Raw genomic sequence first — 20,269 nt, 5'->3', positions numbered from 1 at the left:
TGTATAGAATTTGTTATCATAAAGTAAAAAAATGTGCAAATGTAGAAATTGAAGTATGATTTCTTTTTGGATACAAATTTAGTGTGCTGGGTACAAATATTAACCCTTTCATGCAAAGTGGTCACTACAGTGGACAGCTATTTAAAAGTTGCTTTCGCCTATATTAATTAATTTGAAAAATATTTTTCTATTTTAAAAAATAACATTAAATCATAATTAATGTATGAAAGGGTTAAAAATATTTTTTTTCATTTAGATTAATTAATAAAGGCGAAAGCAACTTTTAAACAGCCGTCCACTGTAGTGACCACTATGCATGAAAGGGTTAATAATCATTTTAACGATTATGACAATTTTGTAATCGTGGAGTGTAATAATCGTAATTGTAATTTCGATTAATTGCACAGCGCTAGGTTACAGTGCTGTTTCGAGCAAAAGCCTACCGGTGAAAACCGACTGCTGTCACGGTGCGGGGACAATCAACAAAGACTTTTTTTTTTTTTTTTTAAAGTTGGAAATAAACATTTGAAGTGCTCAAATGATTTTATTTTCGGAATTTGCAGCCTTACAAGAGCACCCCTACATTTATTCATCAGAAGGGTGCGCTTTGAACAGCATCTTTTCCCTATCCAGCATTCTGGTAACGGCTAAGCAGTAATCGCAGCATTTATCTTTCTGCCTTTTCTGTCAGGACGGACTGAGCCATGAAGAATAGAAGACCGACGTGCCCAAGCAGGTGTTTCTATGCGAGCAACGGACGCAGAACCGAATAATTATTCCTTTCATCGAAATGAATTATTAGGAAAAACAAATCTGTGACCCCAAAATGTCTCCGCTGGAGAACAGCGCAGCTCAATCTGCTGCGACCTATTCCAAGAGTCGTTACGCATGCACACAAGGCGCGCGCGCGCCGACAGAATTTACATTTAGCGAACCTATCGCATGCAAAATGCATGTTGGCTTACTTAGCACAATACTTGCGTATGGTCTGTGCGTCCATGCTCTTGCAAATTGAAATAAGCGCACAGCGGGGCAGCCACGTGAGGGACAGGCAATACAAAGTGTCGAACGCTGCATGCAGGCTGAAATTTGCCTTTAGCAATGCATGAAATCCTGAGCGTGCGTGCATAGAAATTCCTGTTGTTTTCCTGGTCAAGTGCTTATAGAAAGGTAAAAGAAAACCTGCCGAAAAGTGTACAAGAAAACTCTGGGCTCCATGGCTAAAAGGAATGAAAATTGTTTTGATCAAGCTGAAGGTTTATTCATGATGACTTGCCAGGAATATGGAAATACCTCTCACTGAACTGGCAATGTGAGTTGTTTTATTAGAAATGGTCTCCCACTTAGATTCAAAATAAACATGGAAATGGTCCGCCGCTGTTTCTCTGGCTATTCAAATGTGTGTTTGTTTGGTGGGTTTTGAATAAGAAGTTGCTGTTGAGTTTTATTCTCATTTAATTAGAAGCAAGACAATATGCTCGACCAGTGTGTTGCCAATATCAACTAATTAAAGTGCTTAACGGGCATTGTCAATTTCAAGAAACACAACTCAATAAATTATAGTTGCATAGAAAAGCTGATTTATTTCAGTTGCGCAATGCAAATTGTGGAGTGGATATTGTATATTATATAGATTCACTGCACACAAAGCGAACAACTTAATTATGCATTTTTTTTAGGTAGGGATGTAACGGTTCATCGAAAATCGATTTAAAATCGATTCAAAATGCTTAAAATATGCATCGATGTAAAAAATAAAAGAATCGATTCGCAACACCAGGTTGATACGACATAAATGCAGGTGTTCCAAGTAAAATTTTGATCCCAAAAGGATTTGTAATGACAGTCAAATCTATCGTACATGTATTTATTTTCAAAACACTGATAAGACAAAAATGGAGTGAAACAGTCTAAATTAGTAGACCAATTTTAAGTTTTTTGCAAAGTTACAAAAAGTTACTATATGTGACAAGGACATTATAAAATGAGTCATTCATTTTGTTAAAAAAAAAAAAAAGATTTAAAATTTTTTTTTAAAAATTTTAAAAAAAATTTAAAAATCGAATCAAATCGAAATCGGGAATTGAAAGTCGAATCGGGGCTTGCGTGAATCATTACAGCCTAGTTTATTTTCTATGCATAATCTGGTGCTTATACTGCATATTACAGATCACCACCTCAAAAATGGTTAATTACAAAAAATGACAAGAAACAACCGAAATGACTTTAGTGTAGAAATAAGGTCGGAAAAAACGCTCTTGTTTTCCAATTTGGTGTCAAAAGGGTTAGCGATTGCCAGTGGCACCTGTCAAACCTGCTGCAACCCACATGAGCAACAGCCACACTTCAAAATCAAGTTTGCTGCTACAAGTAGCAAAAGAGAGGCGGAAGTAACGTGAATCTTTGTCGATTCCAATAATGAGGTTGTTTTTATTCATATTGCTTGGTTCTTTACGACAGCATGTACATTGTCTTTTCCTCGCTCTTGACGATATAACGAAAACGTTGCCATCTAACGAGACGCAACATTCTATAAAAAGCAAAAAAAATAAATAGCAAAAAAAAAAAAAAGAGGCTGCGCCTCTCTGCGATGGTCTCGTTTGTTCGGAGCACTTATCCTTCAGCTCGGAATTAATATGTTAATTATCTGCTGATCTGTTGGCGCAGCGTGGTGTATTTTTTAATGAGGAGTTAGCGTCTCTGGAGTATTTATTAAAAACGAGTCGACAACATTTCTGTGAAGGTGTTCAGGCGCAGCAAAGTGAGAGTGTGTTCACTTTGGTGTCCGGCGGTGGCTGCGTGCATGCCTGAAGGGGGGGGGGGGGGGGGGGGGGAACGGGGGGCCGAGTACTCGCGCGTTCAAATGAGGATTAAGAATTGATGTTCCCATCTGGAGGACAAGGTACAGCAGAGTAGAAGAGATTTTTTTTTTTTTTTCCCCTTCTCTCAAGAGTTGAGACGATCAATTCCATTTAGTGTCAAATGAAATATTCTCTGTACCTAAGAGTAAATGGAAAAAAAATTTAAAAAAAAGAGAGAGAGGCACAGAGTGATGAGGTGAGGCAGGAAACTGCCGCCGTGACCTATTAGCAAGTGTAATTTAGACATTTCCGATTTTAGACCAGGGGAGCGAAAGAGGAATCAGGACAGAGGAAGAGATGGACAGAAGATGGAAGACAGGCAAGAAAAAAGAAAATTGGACTGACTGCTATGTCAAGAGTTAAACCTCAGCATCACTCATCACGATAACAAACGATCAATCGAACCTGAGCGTCCTTACCAATAAATGCAGAAGAATACTATTGGCGCAGCGTTTGTGTCGTTTTACTTTTCTTTTGTTTTCAACATACAAGAGCACAACGCTGATGGTTGGTCAGCCGATCGCAATTCGCAACGAATTAGGAATTAGGAATTTTTCGACGAGGCCCCCAAGGGTGAGGCCCTGCAGCCCCGTCAGGGAAAAAGTATCCACAGTGGAATCGCTACATCCCGGTTCTTGGAGTGGTTGCAGGTGATGCTAGGTCCAAATGAAATTCTGAGACACAGAAATAGGAAGTAACTATAGTCCAATAAAAACATCATGTTCTGTCAAGGCTTTCCATGGGCAGGTATGGAGCACTAAATGAAGTTCCTCAACTCACTTCAATTAGTTAGTGGATATGCTGAATACAAAACAAAAAAAACACAAATATGACTTTCAAAGTTCTTTTTGATGACTTAAATTATAACTTCAAGTAGCACATGCATGACTCATCGAGTAACAACGACATGAACGGCCCAAATTTGTGCATCTTTCATAAAATGCACTTTCACGGCAAGTGGCCCATCACCGAAATGAAGGAGTTCAACTTCCCGAGTTCAGACACAAACATGATCAAGTGCATGGTATCTAATCAATAGGGATGGACCCATTATCGGCCGGGCCGATTATTGGCGCCTATATTTGCAGTTTTCTTTTTTTTTTGTTTTTTGTTTTTTACATCTAACGGCCGATAATAAAACACTTTAAAACTGCATTGAAATCAAAACAAAGACATGTGAAAGTTTAACATTTCTGTCATTTTGAAATTCTGGAGAACTTTATTTACTGTAGAAAACTCCATGGAGCTAGTGCCCTGAACTTTTTGTTAGAATTTTACCACAAACATTGGCTAAAATTTCTTGTAATAATTTTTTTTTTTTTAAATCAACATTATGCAAATCTGAAAAATTGCTAGCTTAAAGATGTTTCAACAAAGAGTTTTTTTTAGTTTTTTTTTTAGATTTCGACGCCAATATTTTCCTTTTTACTGAAAATGAATATCGGCTCCAAATATCGATTATCGGCCTCCTCGACTACTAATAATCGGTATCGGCCCTGCAAAAATCACATCGGTCTATCTCTACTAATCAATCGGCAAAGTCATTATGCTGCGGCCTGACATTAAGACGTACCGCATCTAATCACTGGAGCTAACAGCAGCTTTCAATCAGCACCACCTGCTCCTCGCTCCATGCACTCGTCACGACAACGCGGCGTCGAGGATGTTGTTTTTGTCAACACTTCCACATCGCGGCGAGCCACGCGCACGCCAGCCTCACTTCAACCCAGACCCACTGAGTGCACCGGAGCTAATAAGTTCTGACAGAAAAACTTGTCCAAGTTGATTAGGTGGCCTTTAATCATGCAAACTTATCTGCAAACATCCAAGCACTCTCTCTTTTTTTTTTTTTTTTTTTCTTAGACGCCTAATCAGCATCGGAGCTCCCAGCACTCAGCATGAGGACGCCTGCAAACTGTTGCGGCGCGCCACAACCCCTGCAGCTGTTTTGACACACCGACGTGCATTTAGCAGACGCTCTCCATTGAACAAAAAAAGATTAGCTGCATCGTCACTATTGATGAACAAATGAAGCTTCATGAAGCACTTTGTCTTATATGACATTTGACATTTCTTTCAAAGAGCATCTCCGTTCTATTCTTTTTCTTTTTCTGATATTCGCAGCGGTTTCTTTGTGTGATCAAAGGTCCTTAAAAGGGAAGTCAACCCAAACATATTTTTTTCAAGAATATGTTCTATGCAAGCCCACTAGTTGAAACAAAGCAGCGTTTGTGGAATAAGTGTTAATCCACACGTTTTTAGCCATCTCAGGGGGCGGCCATTTTGTCATTTCTGTCGACTGAAAATGACATCACAACTGCCCGGGGCTCAGGTAACGACCAATCACGGCTCAGCTTTAGAAAACAGGCGAGCCGTGATTGGTCGTTACCTGAGCCCTGAGCAACTGTGATGTCATTTTCAGTCGACAGAAATGACAAAAAATGGCCGCCCCCTGAGAGGGCTAAAAACGGGGGGATTAACTCATATTGCACAAACGCAATATGAATCAGAATTGCCTTGTTTCGAAAAGTGGGGCTTGCATAGAACATATTCTCGAAAAAAATATGTTTGGGTTGATTTCCTATTTAAAGCAATCAAATATACATACAGCATCTTATTTATAACCCCACGTCCACTTTGCATTAGCCTGCGTTATTAATGCAAACACAGAGGCGGCGTGAGAGTGGAGATGGGAGACGAAGGGACAGCAAAGGTGGAAATAAAAGGAAGAAAATGTAAAGGGAATGGAAGCCAGCCAGCCAACGAGCGGCGGCTGCATAAAACAGAGAGACATTGCCAGTTTTAAATATTTCAGCCATGGATTGCTGAGGGGGGGGGGATACAGTTTTGATCCCAACTCCAAAAGGACTTTTATAAAACGAGCATTTTGTTGAGTTGGCTCGTGCGGTTGGATCCACTTGCGGGGAAGAAAGCGGAAAGCACTCGCTAAGTGAATTCCCTTCAAGTGAGTTTTCTTCATTATGCTGGAGGAACGTATCGAAGTTTTGCAAGGGGGAAAAAAAAAAAAAAAAAAAAAGATGCCGTGGGTGTTGCATGTGCAATGTAGTGAGCGTATGAAAGATGCTCATTTGTAGGATTTGCTTTCATTAGTGTCGAGAGGAAAAAGACGCAGGCGAGCTTCTGACTGGGAAACACAACAGTAAAGGGACTTGATGGGCGTTTGGTCAGAAAGTGCAATTAATGACGCAATCTGGATTGAGAGTATGCAGCTTTAAACGAGGTACTCGGATGACAAATGACTAATCGCAGCTCAGCCTTAGGAAACAGGCCAGCTGTGATTTGTTCGTTATCTGAGCCCTGAGCAACTTCGATGTCATCTTCAGTCGACAGAAGTGACAAAATGGCCGCCTCCTGAGATGGCGAAAAACGAGTGCATTTTGCTTCTTAACTTATATTCCACAAACACAATATTAATCAGAATGCCGTATTTCACCTGCATAGAACATATTTTTATGAAAAATATGTTCTCAGCAGGCTCACTAGTTGAAACACAGCATTCTGATTAATTTTGCGTTTGTGGAATATAAATTAAGCAGCAAAATGCACTCGTTTTTAGCCATCTCTGGGGGCGGCCATTTTGTCTTCTGTCGACTGAAGATGACATCACAACTGCTCACAACGACCAATCACGGCTGACCGGTTTCCTGAATCTGAGCCGTGATTGGTCGTTGTGAGCAGTTGTGATGTCATTTTCAGTCGACAGAAGACAAAATGGCCGCCCCCGGAGATGGCTAAAAACGAGTGGATTAACTCTTATTCCACAAACACGATATTTAACAGAATGCCCCGTTTCAACTCAGCCAGGCAGCCGCCCGAAAAAACGACGGCAAAACGGGCTTCCATCACTGACCGGTCCGGCAGACGGAATTTCATCGTATTATCTATTAAATTTGTCGTGGCTCTATCAGGTCAGTAAACTTTAAATATCCCGACATTCACATAGTTTCCTTCTGAACTTATTCATGATATTATAAGTGTATATGGGCCATAAAAGTCGTAACAAAACAATCATATCGTCGCTGTCCTGTGAAAAACACTTATGTCCAATTTTGGAAACATTTTAAATGTTCACGTTAATGCGATGTCTGTAACGTAAAAACATAATTCACGTAAAAATAAGAAAATTGAAAAAAAATGGACATAAGTGTTTTTCACATGACAGCGACGATATTCCAAAAATACGTCCGGTGTGTGATAAATGACTCATGGCTGCTAAATATGCTGCTCGGCAAGTCAAGCTAATCCACTGCAGCGCTCGGGATTTTTGATGCGGTTGCGAAGGTGGTTCGACAGACAAGTAGCGCCTTTGTCCCGAAGCCGCAGAAGAGAAGAGCAAAGAGCCTCCGAGAGCTTTCCCCCCCTCCCTCTCTCCCTCATTTCCTCAGCGCAGGTATTTGACCAGAACTAAAGAAGACTCTGGAGCCAAGATGAGAAGCTTGTTAGAATAAGAAAGTCTCGCAGCACGGCTCATTATCGCCTCCTCTTTGCGGCTCACTCGCTGTAAATCCCTCGCCGCTTTGCTCTCGCCCTGTCAGGAGGTGACGAGTCAATACCACTCAGAGGTTTGACTCTCCGGAGTGAATATCGTCGCCGATTTTACCTCGATTTTTTTTTCCCCCCAAAAAGGAACAGTATTTTCCACGTTTCATCATTATAATGCAACAGACAGTTCTTTAGTTTAGTATTCCTAAACTACAATATATAAATCTTCCATTTTATCATATCTTCCATCTTTTTAAAGGGAAGTCAACCCAAACATTTTTTTTTCCCAGAATATGTTCTATGCTGGCCCACTAGTCAAAATACGGATGATTCTGATAAATATTGCGTTTGTGGAATATGAATTGAGAAGCAAAATCCACCCGTTTTTAGCCATCTCTGGCGGCGGCCATTTTGTCACTTCTGTCGACTGAAAATGACATCACAACTACTCAGGGCTCCCGTAACGACCAATCACGGCTCAGCTTTAGAAAACAGGTGAGCTGCGATTAGTCGTCACCTGAGCCCTGAGCAACTGTGATGTCATTTTCAGTCCAAAGAAAGGACAAAATGGCCGCCGCCTGAGAGGGCTAAAAACGGGGGGGATTTCTCAAATTCCACTAACGCAATATTAATCAGAATGCCGTATTTCAACTAGTGGGCCTGCATAGAACAGATTCTGGAAAAAAATATATGTTTGGGTTGACTTCCCCTTAAAAAATGGTCAGCCTTATGAATAAATCAAGTGACGTATTTACAACGGGCCATTCTTTTTTTTTTTTGCTCTGTCCTGTGAAAGAAAACCATTTGGTAGTCCTGCCCTATCTGTGACATTGCACTGCACATTTGCTGTTAATCTAATTGCCGTGTCTAATAACGTGAGGACCAACCAGCGGTTCTATATGCAAATGAGTAATTAAGCAAGCGTCCACAGCCATTTTAAAATAAGGGTGGAAATGAGGCATGTGCGTACGGGCACAATGCCGTGATGACGCACACAACCTTGCACTCGAGAAAATCACCAGGTTTTAATAAGAGTATGATGCGACAGTAGATGTGTCTTGGCTTTTTTTGCACTTTTGCTACAATATGTTCCAAAGGCAAAAGCCTCCAAATTCAAGTGGCTCATTATCAGTGCGTGGCTCGAAATATTTCAATCTCACCCCCAGCAGTACAACCAAAAAGAACGAAAGGAAAAAAAAAAAATCAATAATGTGACAGAAACCCAGCACTCAAAACAAATCACCGTCACGTGTTTGGACAATAGATCACCAACTTGACAGCAAAAATTAGGACTGTGTAGTGAAGAACCTCGAAAGAGAATTGTATTGTTAGTATCAGTAAAAAAGAATGCAGAGTTGGTTCTTGCTTTACGGGTGTGGCTTTGTAATTGTCTTTTTTTTTTTTGTTAATGTTTTTCATTTTTAAACTCATGGCCTTGAAGTTTTTATCAAATAAATATTTTCTGACTTCATTACTGCATTCACAGTGATAAAAAAGTACAATGTGTTCCGACTTATGTACAATCGTAAACGTGGGATTGGGCGGATGTGATGTCAACAATTTCGATTAGCGATAGACCGATGTTTTTTTTCAGGGCCGATACCGGTACCGATTAGTAGTAGTCAAGGAGGCCGAGAACCGATATTTGGAGCCGATATTCGTTTTCAGCAAAAAGGAAAATATTAGTGTAAAAAAAATAAAAAAATTCAACTATTCACTTTGTTAAAATGTCTCTAAGCATATCTTTATTGAACAATTTATAGATTTGTTTTTAATTATTATTATTAATAATGTTGGCATATTATTACATCTTTATTGTAAAATTCTATAAAAAAAAAATTTTAAAAAGGGGGAGCTCCAAGGGTCATCAACATGTCTTCAAAAGTTAAATGAAAACTTAAATAGCTCCATATAGTTTTCGACAGTAAATAAAGTCCTCCAAAATTCCCAAATGAGAGAAGTGTTCAAAATGTCACTTATCTTTGTTTTGATTTTAAACAAAAACAAAAAGTGCAGTGTTCCCAAGGTAAGTAGACTCTTTTATAAAATCAACTACAAAAAAAGGTCAATTGATTTATTATTGGCCATCAGATTTTGAAAAAAGGCAGATGGCGACATTTGTCAAAACACTGAATATCGGCGCCGATAAATCGGTCCGTCCCTAATTTCGGACCGCGCGTATCTCCGCTCCGTCGAGCAAGGATCGGCACTTTGCCTCCAACTCTCCATCACGCCACTTAAAGCGCTGTAGCCGAACACGTGTCCGAGTACGGAACAAAGCAGCCCTCTGTCCCCGACATCCTCTCCCTGGCAAAACACAGGAGTGTTTAATGCTCTCTTGGCCGCCCCGCGTGCTAAGAGGAGTTTTATCATCAGCGTGGGCAGTCATGCAGGAAATGAACAGCGGGCCTGGACCCTGACAAAGCGGCGCCGGCGCGTCCAACGCCGCCTGGAAGGCTGGCGGGGTGGCGAGCTGGGAGCAGATGTAATCGCTCAGGAGATAAGGATGCAGAGATTGTAATGTCACACTGCGTGCGCCTTATCCCGATTTAATAACATGTTCTTCCATGACGCACTCGAGCGCGCACGCAAAACTTGCATGGCAGCAATGTGGCCAATCCAAGCCGACGCTTACTTTGAACGCCCGCTACGGGAATGGCCCGGGGGTGTGTGTGTGCGCGCGCGTGTGTGTATTAGCGCAAAGTCAAAAATAGCCAGAGGCAACAGAGCAGGTGAATCTCTCGCGACATCAACACGAGGGCTTCCCTCCGTCTCTTATCAAATTTCAAGCCGTCCTCTCTTATCCTCATTTGTAATTCCATTTTTCCCCTCACCATGAAAAAAAATAAAAAATCAAGTCAGAGTAAGTAATTAAACTGCCAGACATTTTCATACCCTCTTTTACCCTTACGTTTGAAAAAATAATTTTTTTAAATGTAAATAAATTCCTGGGGTTGAATGGCCGGACAGTGAAAAAACATATAAAAACGTTTTTGGCAGTGAATGATTTAAAATAATCTCCAGAATTCTCCACCATTGCCTATACTGCTCCCAGCTCTGAGGCATTGCGTAACGTTTCGTATACATTTCAGTGAGATAATCCCTCAACCAGAAACGAAAGAAAGGGAATGACAACACCCAGTTTCATTTGCAGATTCGCCACTCTTGTTTTCCCTTCTTCACGGCCATCAAGAGACTCCTGGCAGAGAAGGATGATTAAACCAATCATTAACAAGTATCCACCCAGGTAATGAAATGTGTCACACACCCCTGTGGCGCCCACAAAAAATACACACACACGCGATAGACGCAAAATTGCTGAGGTGTTGACCACCTGGCCAACGCAAAGTCACCTTATTAATAGCCGGCAGGGCTTCTTCATTGATTGTCTTGGATTAAATGAACATCCTTCGCACCTTTGAGCTGGTAAACAAGCCCAATCTGCTATAGAAGCGGACGCGATTAAGTTCGAGTCACATGGAGAATGACTCATCGTTTGCTCGTTTACACTCAGCCTACTGGGTCTTAAAATAACGTTGTTTTGTTTTTTAACATAAAGCACGCCGGCTTCAACAGTTTCCCGCCGGCCGACTGCGACTGGCGGCGTTCAACTCGAGGCCGCCGCACGTGCATGCGAGCGCCTCGTCTCACCTCCGCTCACACGGGGGACAAGTGGCCCTCAAAAGATGCGTGTCCGCGCACATTGTTCAATAATAACCCCCCCTTTCCGGCCCCAAAAAAGCTATTTCAAGGAATGACGTTTTAATTAACTATTAATTAACTATCCTATTCACACAAGGGTCCCCACTGCGTAAAAACAAGACAACTGACACGCGCACAAATTCAAGCCTGACCTCGCCCAGGACCTACAAGGGCAAAGCCGAGCACGGCGAGGGACAATAAATGCAGAGCTATGCGTGTAATGAATAAGTTGCACACGCCTATTAGGACGGGCGGCGGTGATAAATGCCTCTCGTTCACTCATTAGGCCGTTGGCAGGAGCAAAAGGGAGCAAGGGCCAGAGAGTAACCTTATTTGCTTTTTAAAAGCCATGTCATGCATTTCCTTATCGGAGATGAAGAAGCTGCTGTCCTCCGCTCGTTTATTTACGGGCAAATTAAACGCAGGCAAAGTGGCCGCAGTACATAATTAAGAGTGAGCCGGACCGAAAAAAAAAAGTTCATTATGATTTTTTTTTTTTTTTTTTACGACAATGAAAAGAGGCATGTTTGGTTTGCGCCGCGGTTGCTCAGGGTTCAGTAATGACCAATCACGGCTCACCTGTTTTCTGAAGCTGAGCCGTGATTGGTTGTGATACGAGCCCTGAGCAACTGTGATGTCGTTTTCGGTCGGCAGCAAGTGGCAAGATGGCCGCCCCCTGAGATGGCTAAAAACTAAGGGTGTGCATCCCTCCGCAAAAGACGATTCGATGCGGTTGTCGATATGTTAGGCGCGAAACGATTCAAGGACGGTTCGATTTGAAAGTGGAACGATTACGATTCGATTCGATATAGTATGGCTCAGTTCGATAGTGTATGATGCAATTACTTTTTTTACACACAATCGAATGAATTTGTCAGTGCTGTAAATGTGCCAATTCCTTCTAAGATAGATCTCTCTAATAAAAAACGATTCAATACGTATCTCGATACATCAAAAAACGGTTTTCCGGTTCAAACCGTTTTTTTGTTACACCCCTACAAAAAACGGGTGGATTTTACCGCTTAAATCATATTCCACACACGCAATATTAATCACAATGTCATGTTTCGATTACTGAGCCTGCATAGAACATATTCTTGCAAACAAAATGTTGAGGTTGACTTCCACTTTAAATATAAACCGTTGATTTAAAGACATCATTTTTAGCACTCTCAATTAGTATATACTAAAGTCTTGTGCTGAGAGTCCGATTCGTCTCGATTAGAATCGATTTTCGATTAATCGTTACATCCCTCGACAATACTACGCAAACGTTGTTGACATCCCTCGGAAAACCTTACGCTAAACTTCTGACAGGGTTACAACAAACATCTGTTGAGGAACAACCCTATTTGGCGCCTACGTTTCCTCCAGAACAAACCATGAACAGAATAATGGGCCACATGATAGAAATAGGATCAAACAGACACCAAAGGCATCAGAAACTGAAAATGGAAACGAGGGAATTAGCGGCCCTCGACCCCTCATTGATCTCCTGCAGTTTGACCCGAGAGCCACGTCAGCGCTGAATAAGTTCATAACTCCAGAACCCCGGCCCGGAGTTGGCACTCCAATGGTTCTAATCTACGCCGCTGCAGGGCCAATTTAAAGCAGGCCGCATGCAGCAATCAGCCATCCGACTCGGCAAAGGGCCACTTTCCCCCGACGCGAGGACTATCTCCGTGGACGATCGATCCCTTGGGTAAATCAAACGGCAAACGGTCAACTAGGACGCCATTGCAGCTCCTCTGGGAAAACGAAAGCATTAGTACCTGGAAGACAGCAGACGCTGGAGATTCTCTGGGGAGAAAAAAAAAAAAATGTTTTTCTGAACCGATCAATGCCCTTAATTCTAATCTTGACCTTGTATCGTTGCACCAATTGACTTCAGGCAACAGACGTCCATTTCAAGGAAAAACCATCTTCGCCCTCTTATAGTCGCTCACTTTAGGTCAAGAAAACTGTTTTTCATTTGATTCTTTTCGATGGATGACACATAATGAATATATTGGAGGGATTATGAGGGAACGGCGCCTCTGCTGGTTGCAGTCAATCGGTGCACTCTATTTTGCCGCAGCGGTTTTAAGATCAACAATCAATGCCACAAAATTCATTAAATTCTTCATTCTTAGAGCTCAAGTGAACAAGTAAAAAATCTAAGAATGCTATTTGTACTTGCTGTTATTTATCTACTGCATATTTGGGTCGTGTTTAGTATATATATATATATATTTTTTTTTTAATCCTGTTTTTGAAGACATTATGAGACTAGGCCTCTGATGCGTATATGATTAGATGGGTGACCTGAGCCGGGCCGTTATCTTGTTGTGACCTTTCTCTTGCTTTTATTTGGCTTCCCTTTTCTATGACACTCTTGGCACACGTATTAGTTGATTTCAGTTAAGGCCATAGGGTCGCATGTAGTCACAATGGGCTGACCTCCACAGCTGCGTCTCGATCTTTCCGACACACTACAAGGGTCTAAATTGATGGCGACCACGCAAAAAGGGGAGTCGAATACTTGGAGCTGCACCCCAATTTCCAAAAGTATTCTGTACTAGACTTCCACTTTAAATGGAAAAAAAAAACCTCTAAATTCACTCTCACTTTCTTTTTCATTTTTTCGACAACTGCTGTAAATGGTAATTACAAAGTAAAAAAACTGTATGAGCGTAACTTTGATCATCTCTGTTCAACCGGTCAAATCAAATCAAATCAAATTGTATTTATACGGCGCTTTTTTTTGCGCTAATGAACAGAAAGACACGCTTGCATCTTTTCTTACATGCGCGTACACGATATTTGCGCTAACGCGGCATGCGAGTTGCACAAATGCACGGCGAATGCTTTCATGCATGATGCCCAACTCAAATCTCGTGATACGTACCCGTATGAATATAAGCGTACGCGGTGCCTCAAAGACACCGCTCCCTTTTTACGTTACAGGGAAAAGGGGAAAAGGGAAATCCTGCAACGGCATCCCGCAAGAAACAATTAATTATCGCTCCATCACAGCAGAGGTAAAGGAGAAAAGCTCTTTAGCGGGATGTCAGCGCTGCTGACGGCGCCTAGCAAGCATTTGAGGGAACACGTCCACAGCGCTATCATTAGAGAGAGGCTCTGATCACAGGGAAGCATGCTGACAGCACATATTATAAAAAAAAAAACAAAAACAAAAAAACAGCCATTTGTCTATCAATTCATCCTCCTATTCACCTCCCCTCCTTCAATTTCTGCTCCCCGCACCTCATACTTCCTCCTCTGAGAACCAGCGGAACTGTGGTAGTCAACATCAAAAGTAGGGAAGAATGAGGCACGTCATTAGCGGGAGAAGACAGAGGCAAGGGAGGAGGAAATCATTTAGACGCCGCAGTGGAGAGGAAATTGCTACGCCTGTCGACGGGGGGGGGGGAAGCAAGGGAGAAAGGACGCAGTCAAACTAAGAGGAAGGTACAAGCGATGCCGCAAAATGAGACGGCGGCTCACAAATGGCAACTCTGATTGGGTGATAAGGTGTGCGGGTTATCGTGCGCGCGCGGTCACGGATGGCTCATAATTTGATCGATATGTTCGAAATTTGCCACGCATCTGGAATGGAAAAAAAAATGTAAAGACATCATTTAATCGGACCAATAATCAAATCGATTAGAATCAATTTTTCAATCGATTTTCGATTAATCGTTACATTCCTGCCATCCAGAGCATCACAACAAATGTTTTAACCTTTTACACTGAGACTCTGAATGTGGCTAATCAACAACATCAAGACAAAAAATAAATCAGAGATGGATGTCGCATAAGGCTTCATTCAGTATAACGTTTTTTCTTAAGTTTTGCTTGCGATTCGGCCAAGGATGGCCAAAAGGTGATGATGACTATAGAAATGAAAATCGAAAATTGGAACTTGTTGAGACATAGGAAAATGCCACGGTTTGTTACAGCTCCTCTTATGGGCAGAGTGCCAAGTTGATAGTAAGTATTAAAAAAAAAAAAAAAGAATGTAGACAACAAGCTACTTTCAATCTTTAAATAAAGTTTTCACAACGCCATGTGTCGTTTCAGTCAGTAAATTAAATCTGAAAAAAGTACATTTGTTCGGTAAGCAGTTACCGCATCGATAACCTTTTTCTGTTTACGCCATGTTCTGAGAAAAGAGCCAGCTAGGCTCTCAAACAAAGAAACAAACAAAAAAAAACGACCCAAAAATGATGCTGACATTCTGTCACAATTAATAACAGCAAAAAAAAAAAAAAAACAACAACAAACATTTCGCCACAAATAATCTCTGCTGTGTTCATTCTTTTAGTCCTCATAACATTTCTGTTTACCTATCAGTTTCCGCAGGACAAACCAATAAAATCCTCAGGCTGACACAGATAACAATTCTCCTTTTTACCCCCCCAAAATGCAATTAGCAATTATGATGTCCCTCTGTAATCTGCCTCGTTCATTTTATTTGCCTCTCAAACAGCGCGAGGCTTATCTCACTCGTATTTACACAGAGTGCCGCTTCGGCCCCCGACACATCTGCGCCCTGCGGCGGTGGCAAACACAGTCAAAGTTATTGCCGCCCCTCCCCAAACATACACAAATAAATAAAGTGGCTCACCATAGTGTTTGCCAAAGCCCCACAACATTGAAAGAGAAGTTACACACTTGAGAAATGCATCAGAACCAATATGGCCTCTGCGATGGAATCACGACACCTCTGTTTGAGAGCAAAAATATGGACGAGCAACCTCGATGTGTGTGCGCGCGCGTGTGTGTGTGTGTGTGTGTGTGTCTTACCGTCATTGCCCTGGCTCCCCTCTCTCTTCAGCATCTGCACCGCCCCCACGTACTTCTTCAACTGGACCTTCAGGACCTCATTCTCCCTGCACAAATAGACACACACGCACAGATATCACATAACCAATAAACGGCTAATAATAAAGAGGTTGTGGGCGCGGTATTGGGTGGTATGGAGGTAATATTCTGACTGGAAATCCATTAGGGACTAGATCCGATTGGTGTCAGACTATATTTGGAAGATCAAGCCCACAAAATATTTCGAACTCCTCCCGCATTGCCCTTCTGTAGATATGGAATGATAAACATTTGAGCCCTACACATTTAATTTAAAATGCCAAAAATACATTAAAAAAAAAAAAAAAAGATTTTTTTTTTTTCCAAGAATATGATAACATCATCGCGGGCTCAGCTTCAGAAAACAGGTCAGCCGTGATTGGTCATAACCCGAGCCCTGAGCAACTGTGATGTTATTTTCAGTCGACATAAGTGACAAAATGGCCGCCCCCTGAGATGGCTAAAAGCGGGTGGGTTAACTCTTATTCCACAAACTCAATATTAATCAGAATGACTTGTTTCAACTAGTGGTCCTGCATAGAACATATTCTGGAATAAAATCAGTTTGGCTTGACTTCCCTTGAAATATTCGATGCAGGCTGTCATGTTGTAAAAGTAAATGTCACGTTTTAATAGGAAATCCCCCCTTCCGTTATGCTCCACTCCACAGGAAACAATTAGCCATTTTTTTTTTTTGCGGTCAACAGTCTAAAACAAACTCAGTGTATGGAATCCTGTCAAAGGTTATACCAATGATGAGCTACAGAATACTGAACTGTCTTCTGTTTTTTTTTTTTTTTTTTGTTCCAGCTTGATTAAATTATACTGAATACACACCGCTCCACTCAATGCGTGTGTTCACAGGGAAACAGATATCGGAATGTGTCTCATTTGACTGAGAATGAGTCTCAAGTCTGACGCGAACACCAGCCGGCGGCGTCTGAGCGAACAGGCCTTGCTCGCGCTAAAGTTGCAAAATCCTTTCAGGGCGCGCTTACTCATTAATGAGCCAGAGAGACTATTTGGCTGCTTAGCTCAAAACAGCTCTGTTTCTTCCAACATTTGATCTTGAAACGCCAACTTTGACAGGGGAATGCCAAAATGGAATACAGAGATACCGTAGCTCATCATTGGCATAACCTTTGACAGGATTGGCATACACTGAGTTTGTTTTAGACTGTTGACCGCAAAAAAAAAAAAAAAAATGCTAATTGTTTCCTGAGTAGTGGAGCATGATGGAAGGGGGGGGATTTCCTATTAAAACGTGACATTTACTTTTACAACACGACAGGCTGCATCAAACATTTAAAGAGGGAAGTCTAGCCAAAGTGATTTTTTTCCAGAATATGTTCTATGCAGGAACACTAGTTGAAACAAGTCATTCTGATTAATATTGAGTTTGTGGAATAAGAGTTAACCCACCCGCTTTTAGCCATCTCAGGGGGCGGCCATTTTGTCACTTCTGACGACTGCAGATGACATCAAACTCTCGAATCAATCACGGTTCACCTGTTTTCTGAAGCTTAGTCGTTACCTGAGCCCTGACAGAAGGGACAAAATGGCCGCCCCCGTGAGCTAGCTAAAAACGGGTGCGTTTCTCCTATTCCACAAACGCAATATTAATCAGAATGCTGTGTTTAGACTAGTGGGCCTGCAGAGAACATATTGTGGGGTTGACATCTCCTTTAATGGCACCCCACAATTTAAGTACTGGAGTACATTCCCATCAGTGTTTTTTTTTTTTTTGTCCTGTTTGATCCGCTAATCTTTTATTTACAGCAAATGTCCCCTTCCGTGAATAAACGATTACCTAAAGAAACAACACTAAACCGCCGCTTTCCCGCCATGCTTGTATTTTTGTGTTGGTTTCGGTGGCCCGATAATGAACTCGTTTTGTTGAATTATTGATCCTTGAAAACACTGAAATGTTTTCCGCTGATGTAACGCCGGCTTGTTGTGTGATTCGAGACACAGCGTGAGCTGAAGTGCGCACATAAATTGCAAATGTAGCTACTAATAGAAAAGTGGAATTATTGGTGCTTAAACTTGAAGAGTTAAGAAACGGGCCTAATTATGATGATCAGCTTTTAATTGGCAACATTTGGCGATGGGAGCGAGACAATAAAACAAGGCCTAAAGGCGTAAAACACTCCCTTCCAAAATGATTTGAAATTAAATAAATACAATCGATAAATGCTTTTTTTTTAATAGATAAATGCTTTGATCTTAATTTGTTAGTTGTTTTTTTTTTTTTAAATAGGATTCTAAATCTGATTTTTTTTTCATTTCAAGGGTGAGTAATGTGAGGATGTATAAAACCTATTATTATAAATATTTCTCCATGTTAAGCTATGGTGTATAAAATCGCTGAAGACGAGCGGTTGGAAATTTATTTCACAGCAACAGACTCTATGTTTGGAACTTTTACTTTCAGCTATGCTGTTAGACTGTTCTGCCAGAACGTGTTATGAGGGTACGCTGTACGCTTAATTAGTGGAAAGGTGCCATTTTATCGATCGTTAAATCCTGGCCTCCAGCGCTCTTCTTGCCCACACTCAAGCTCAGGCTGCATGAGTACAGCCGCGCTTACCTGGACCAGAACCTGATAAGAAGATCTCCACTCCTGTTCATTGATTTTATGAATGCAAAATGCTATATAGTTTGTTTTGGGGTTTTTTTTTCTAATACAGAGCATTGATTTCTGGTCACAAATCACAAAGTAATAGCGTTTGTGTATTTTTTGTATTTTCTATTTTTGTAAAATGCCTGCAAACTATTTTATTGTGACAAAAACAAACTAGTTACAGTATGTGTGTCATGTGTTTAATTTGAACATTTTTCAAAGCTTCAGCAGCATGATATTGCCACCATCATGCGTCAGTGTGGGTAAGGCACTGTTTTATTTTTTTTTTGGACATCATTCCAAATAGCAGTCAATTTAGCCAGTTGCCTTCAGATGTCTGCTGGGAGGCTGAAGAGAGTAATACCTTTCAGCATGGAAAAGTGCAGCAGCATACACCCGAATCAGAAAAGCAATCAGCCAGAACAGAGGAAAATGAGCCGCAGCCCAAATCTGTGGCTTGACCCGAGGGGGGGGCTCATTCACATAACCTCAGCTGCAGGATGTTAGATGAACTCCTCCAAACTAGTCAAGATATATGATGTCACAAATATCGTACGTATTTATTGATTTTAAAATTCATTCACTGCCATTGACGATTTTACTCGTCTTTTCGCAGTCCAGCCATTCAATCCCAGGAATTTATTGCTACTTTTTCAATTTTTTTTTCAAACGGGTAAAAGAGGCTCAGAAAATGTCTGGTAGAGTTAATCTAAGATGAGCGATCATTTTCGTTTTAAATGAGTCGGGGGGGGGGTGCAAGACTTGGAAACCGCGTCCCTTCGCTTGCCAATTTGGGATGAGCCACTGCTTTCTCATCTGGGGAAATGGTGTGACCCAGAAATAAACTAAGTCTGAACGTCCCAGTCTTGCAAGTACAACAGTAAGTTAAGTAAGGGATGAGATCAACAGAATTGGTGCCCGAGAAAACCGATTCACAAAAGAGCGGAAAGTTTTCATTTGAAAGATACACGAGGCAAAGTTTTTTGGGGACACGTGAGGGGGGGAACACTGTGACAAAACGCAAACCATGTAAGAAATTGCAATGTAAAGAGGGCACATTTTTTTAGGGGAACTAAAAAAATAATAATAATAATCAAGAATGGGATACATTGATGTTTGTATCATTAAAGCGCTCAAAAAATCTTGACTTTGAACTAGCTACAGTAATTGCCGAAGTTGAGTCCAACTCCTCAAGTGATGTTTTTTTTTTTTGCATCTCCCCCAACATTTCTTTGATTGTTTCCATGCTTCTGAGTTGTCTTAATGCACAATAAACCCGGCAAATTGGCTGTTCTTTGGATATCCTCTGCTCTTATTTGGGAGTAATAAAGGGGAGGTACAAAGACAGCTTCAGAGATGCATGTCACTGAATAACGCTCCTGAGTGCAATTTACTGCTCATTTCTCCGAAGGAAAAAAATAGTTCAAGGATGTACTCGCCTGCACTGTGTGCACAATTATAAGGAAAGTGAGTAGTTTGGCCATATCATCACCTTAATGTATATTTTCCAACTCCAAGCGGTATAAACCTGAATTCTTATTTAGATTTAAGCATATCCCTTGATGCGTATTTTCACAATGGGGGAGGGTGTGGCCTAAGGAGATCCGCACCCTATATCAAGGTGCGCGTGATTATTAGGAAGTTTCTTTTCCTGGGGCAAAATGGAACGTCACTGGACAATTTCAGTTTGGAAAAAGATGCCTACTCCCATTTCTTTTCAGTCTGCCTGTGTGGG

General features: G+C 41.3%; 1 protein-coding gene across 1 annotated transcript in view; it reads right to left on the bottom strand.

The window, feature by feature from the left end:
• The window catches only part of snx29 (sorting nexin 29), an 89,476-nt gene that overhangs the window by 50,533 nt on the left and 18,674 nt on the right, over nucleotides 1-20,269 (bottom strand). Inside the window, exon 14 of the mRNA XM_086016262.1 lies at nucleotides 15,855-15,940. Coding sequence (XP_085872388.1) covers nucleotides 15,855-15,940 — 86 coding nt within the window. The remainder of the gene's footprint in view (nucleotides 1-15,854; nucleotides 15,941-20,269) is intronic.

Source organism: Filicampus tigris, chromosome 19 (assembly GCF_054856515.1).
Source record: "Filicampus tigris isolate MCC_2025a chromosome 19, RoL_Ftig_1.0, whole genome shotgun sequence".
Lineage (NCBI taxonomy): Eukaryota > Metazoa > Chordata > Actinopteri > Syngnathiformes > Syngnathidae > Filicampus > Filicampus tigris.
This window is presented reverse-complemented; position numbering and strand designations above follow the sequence as displayed.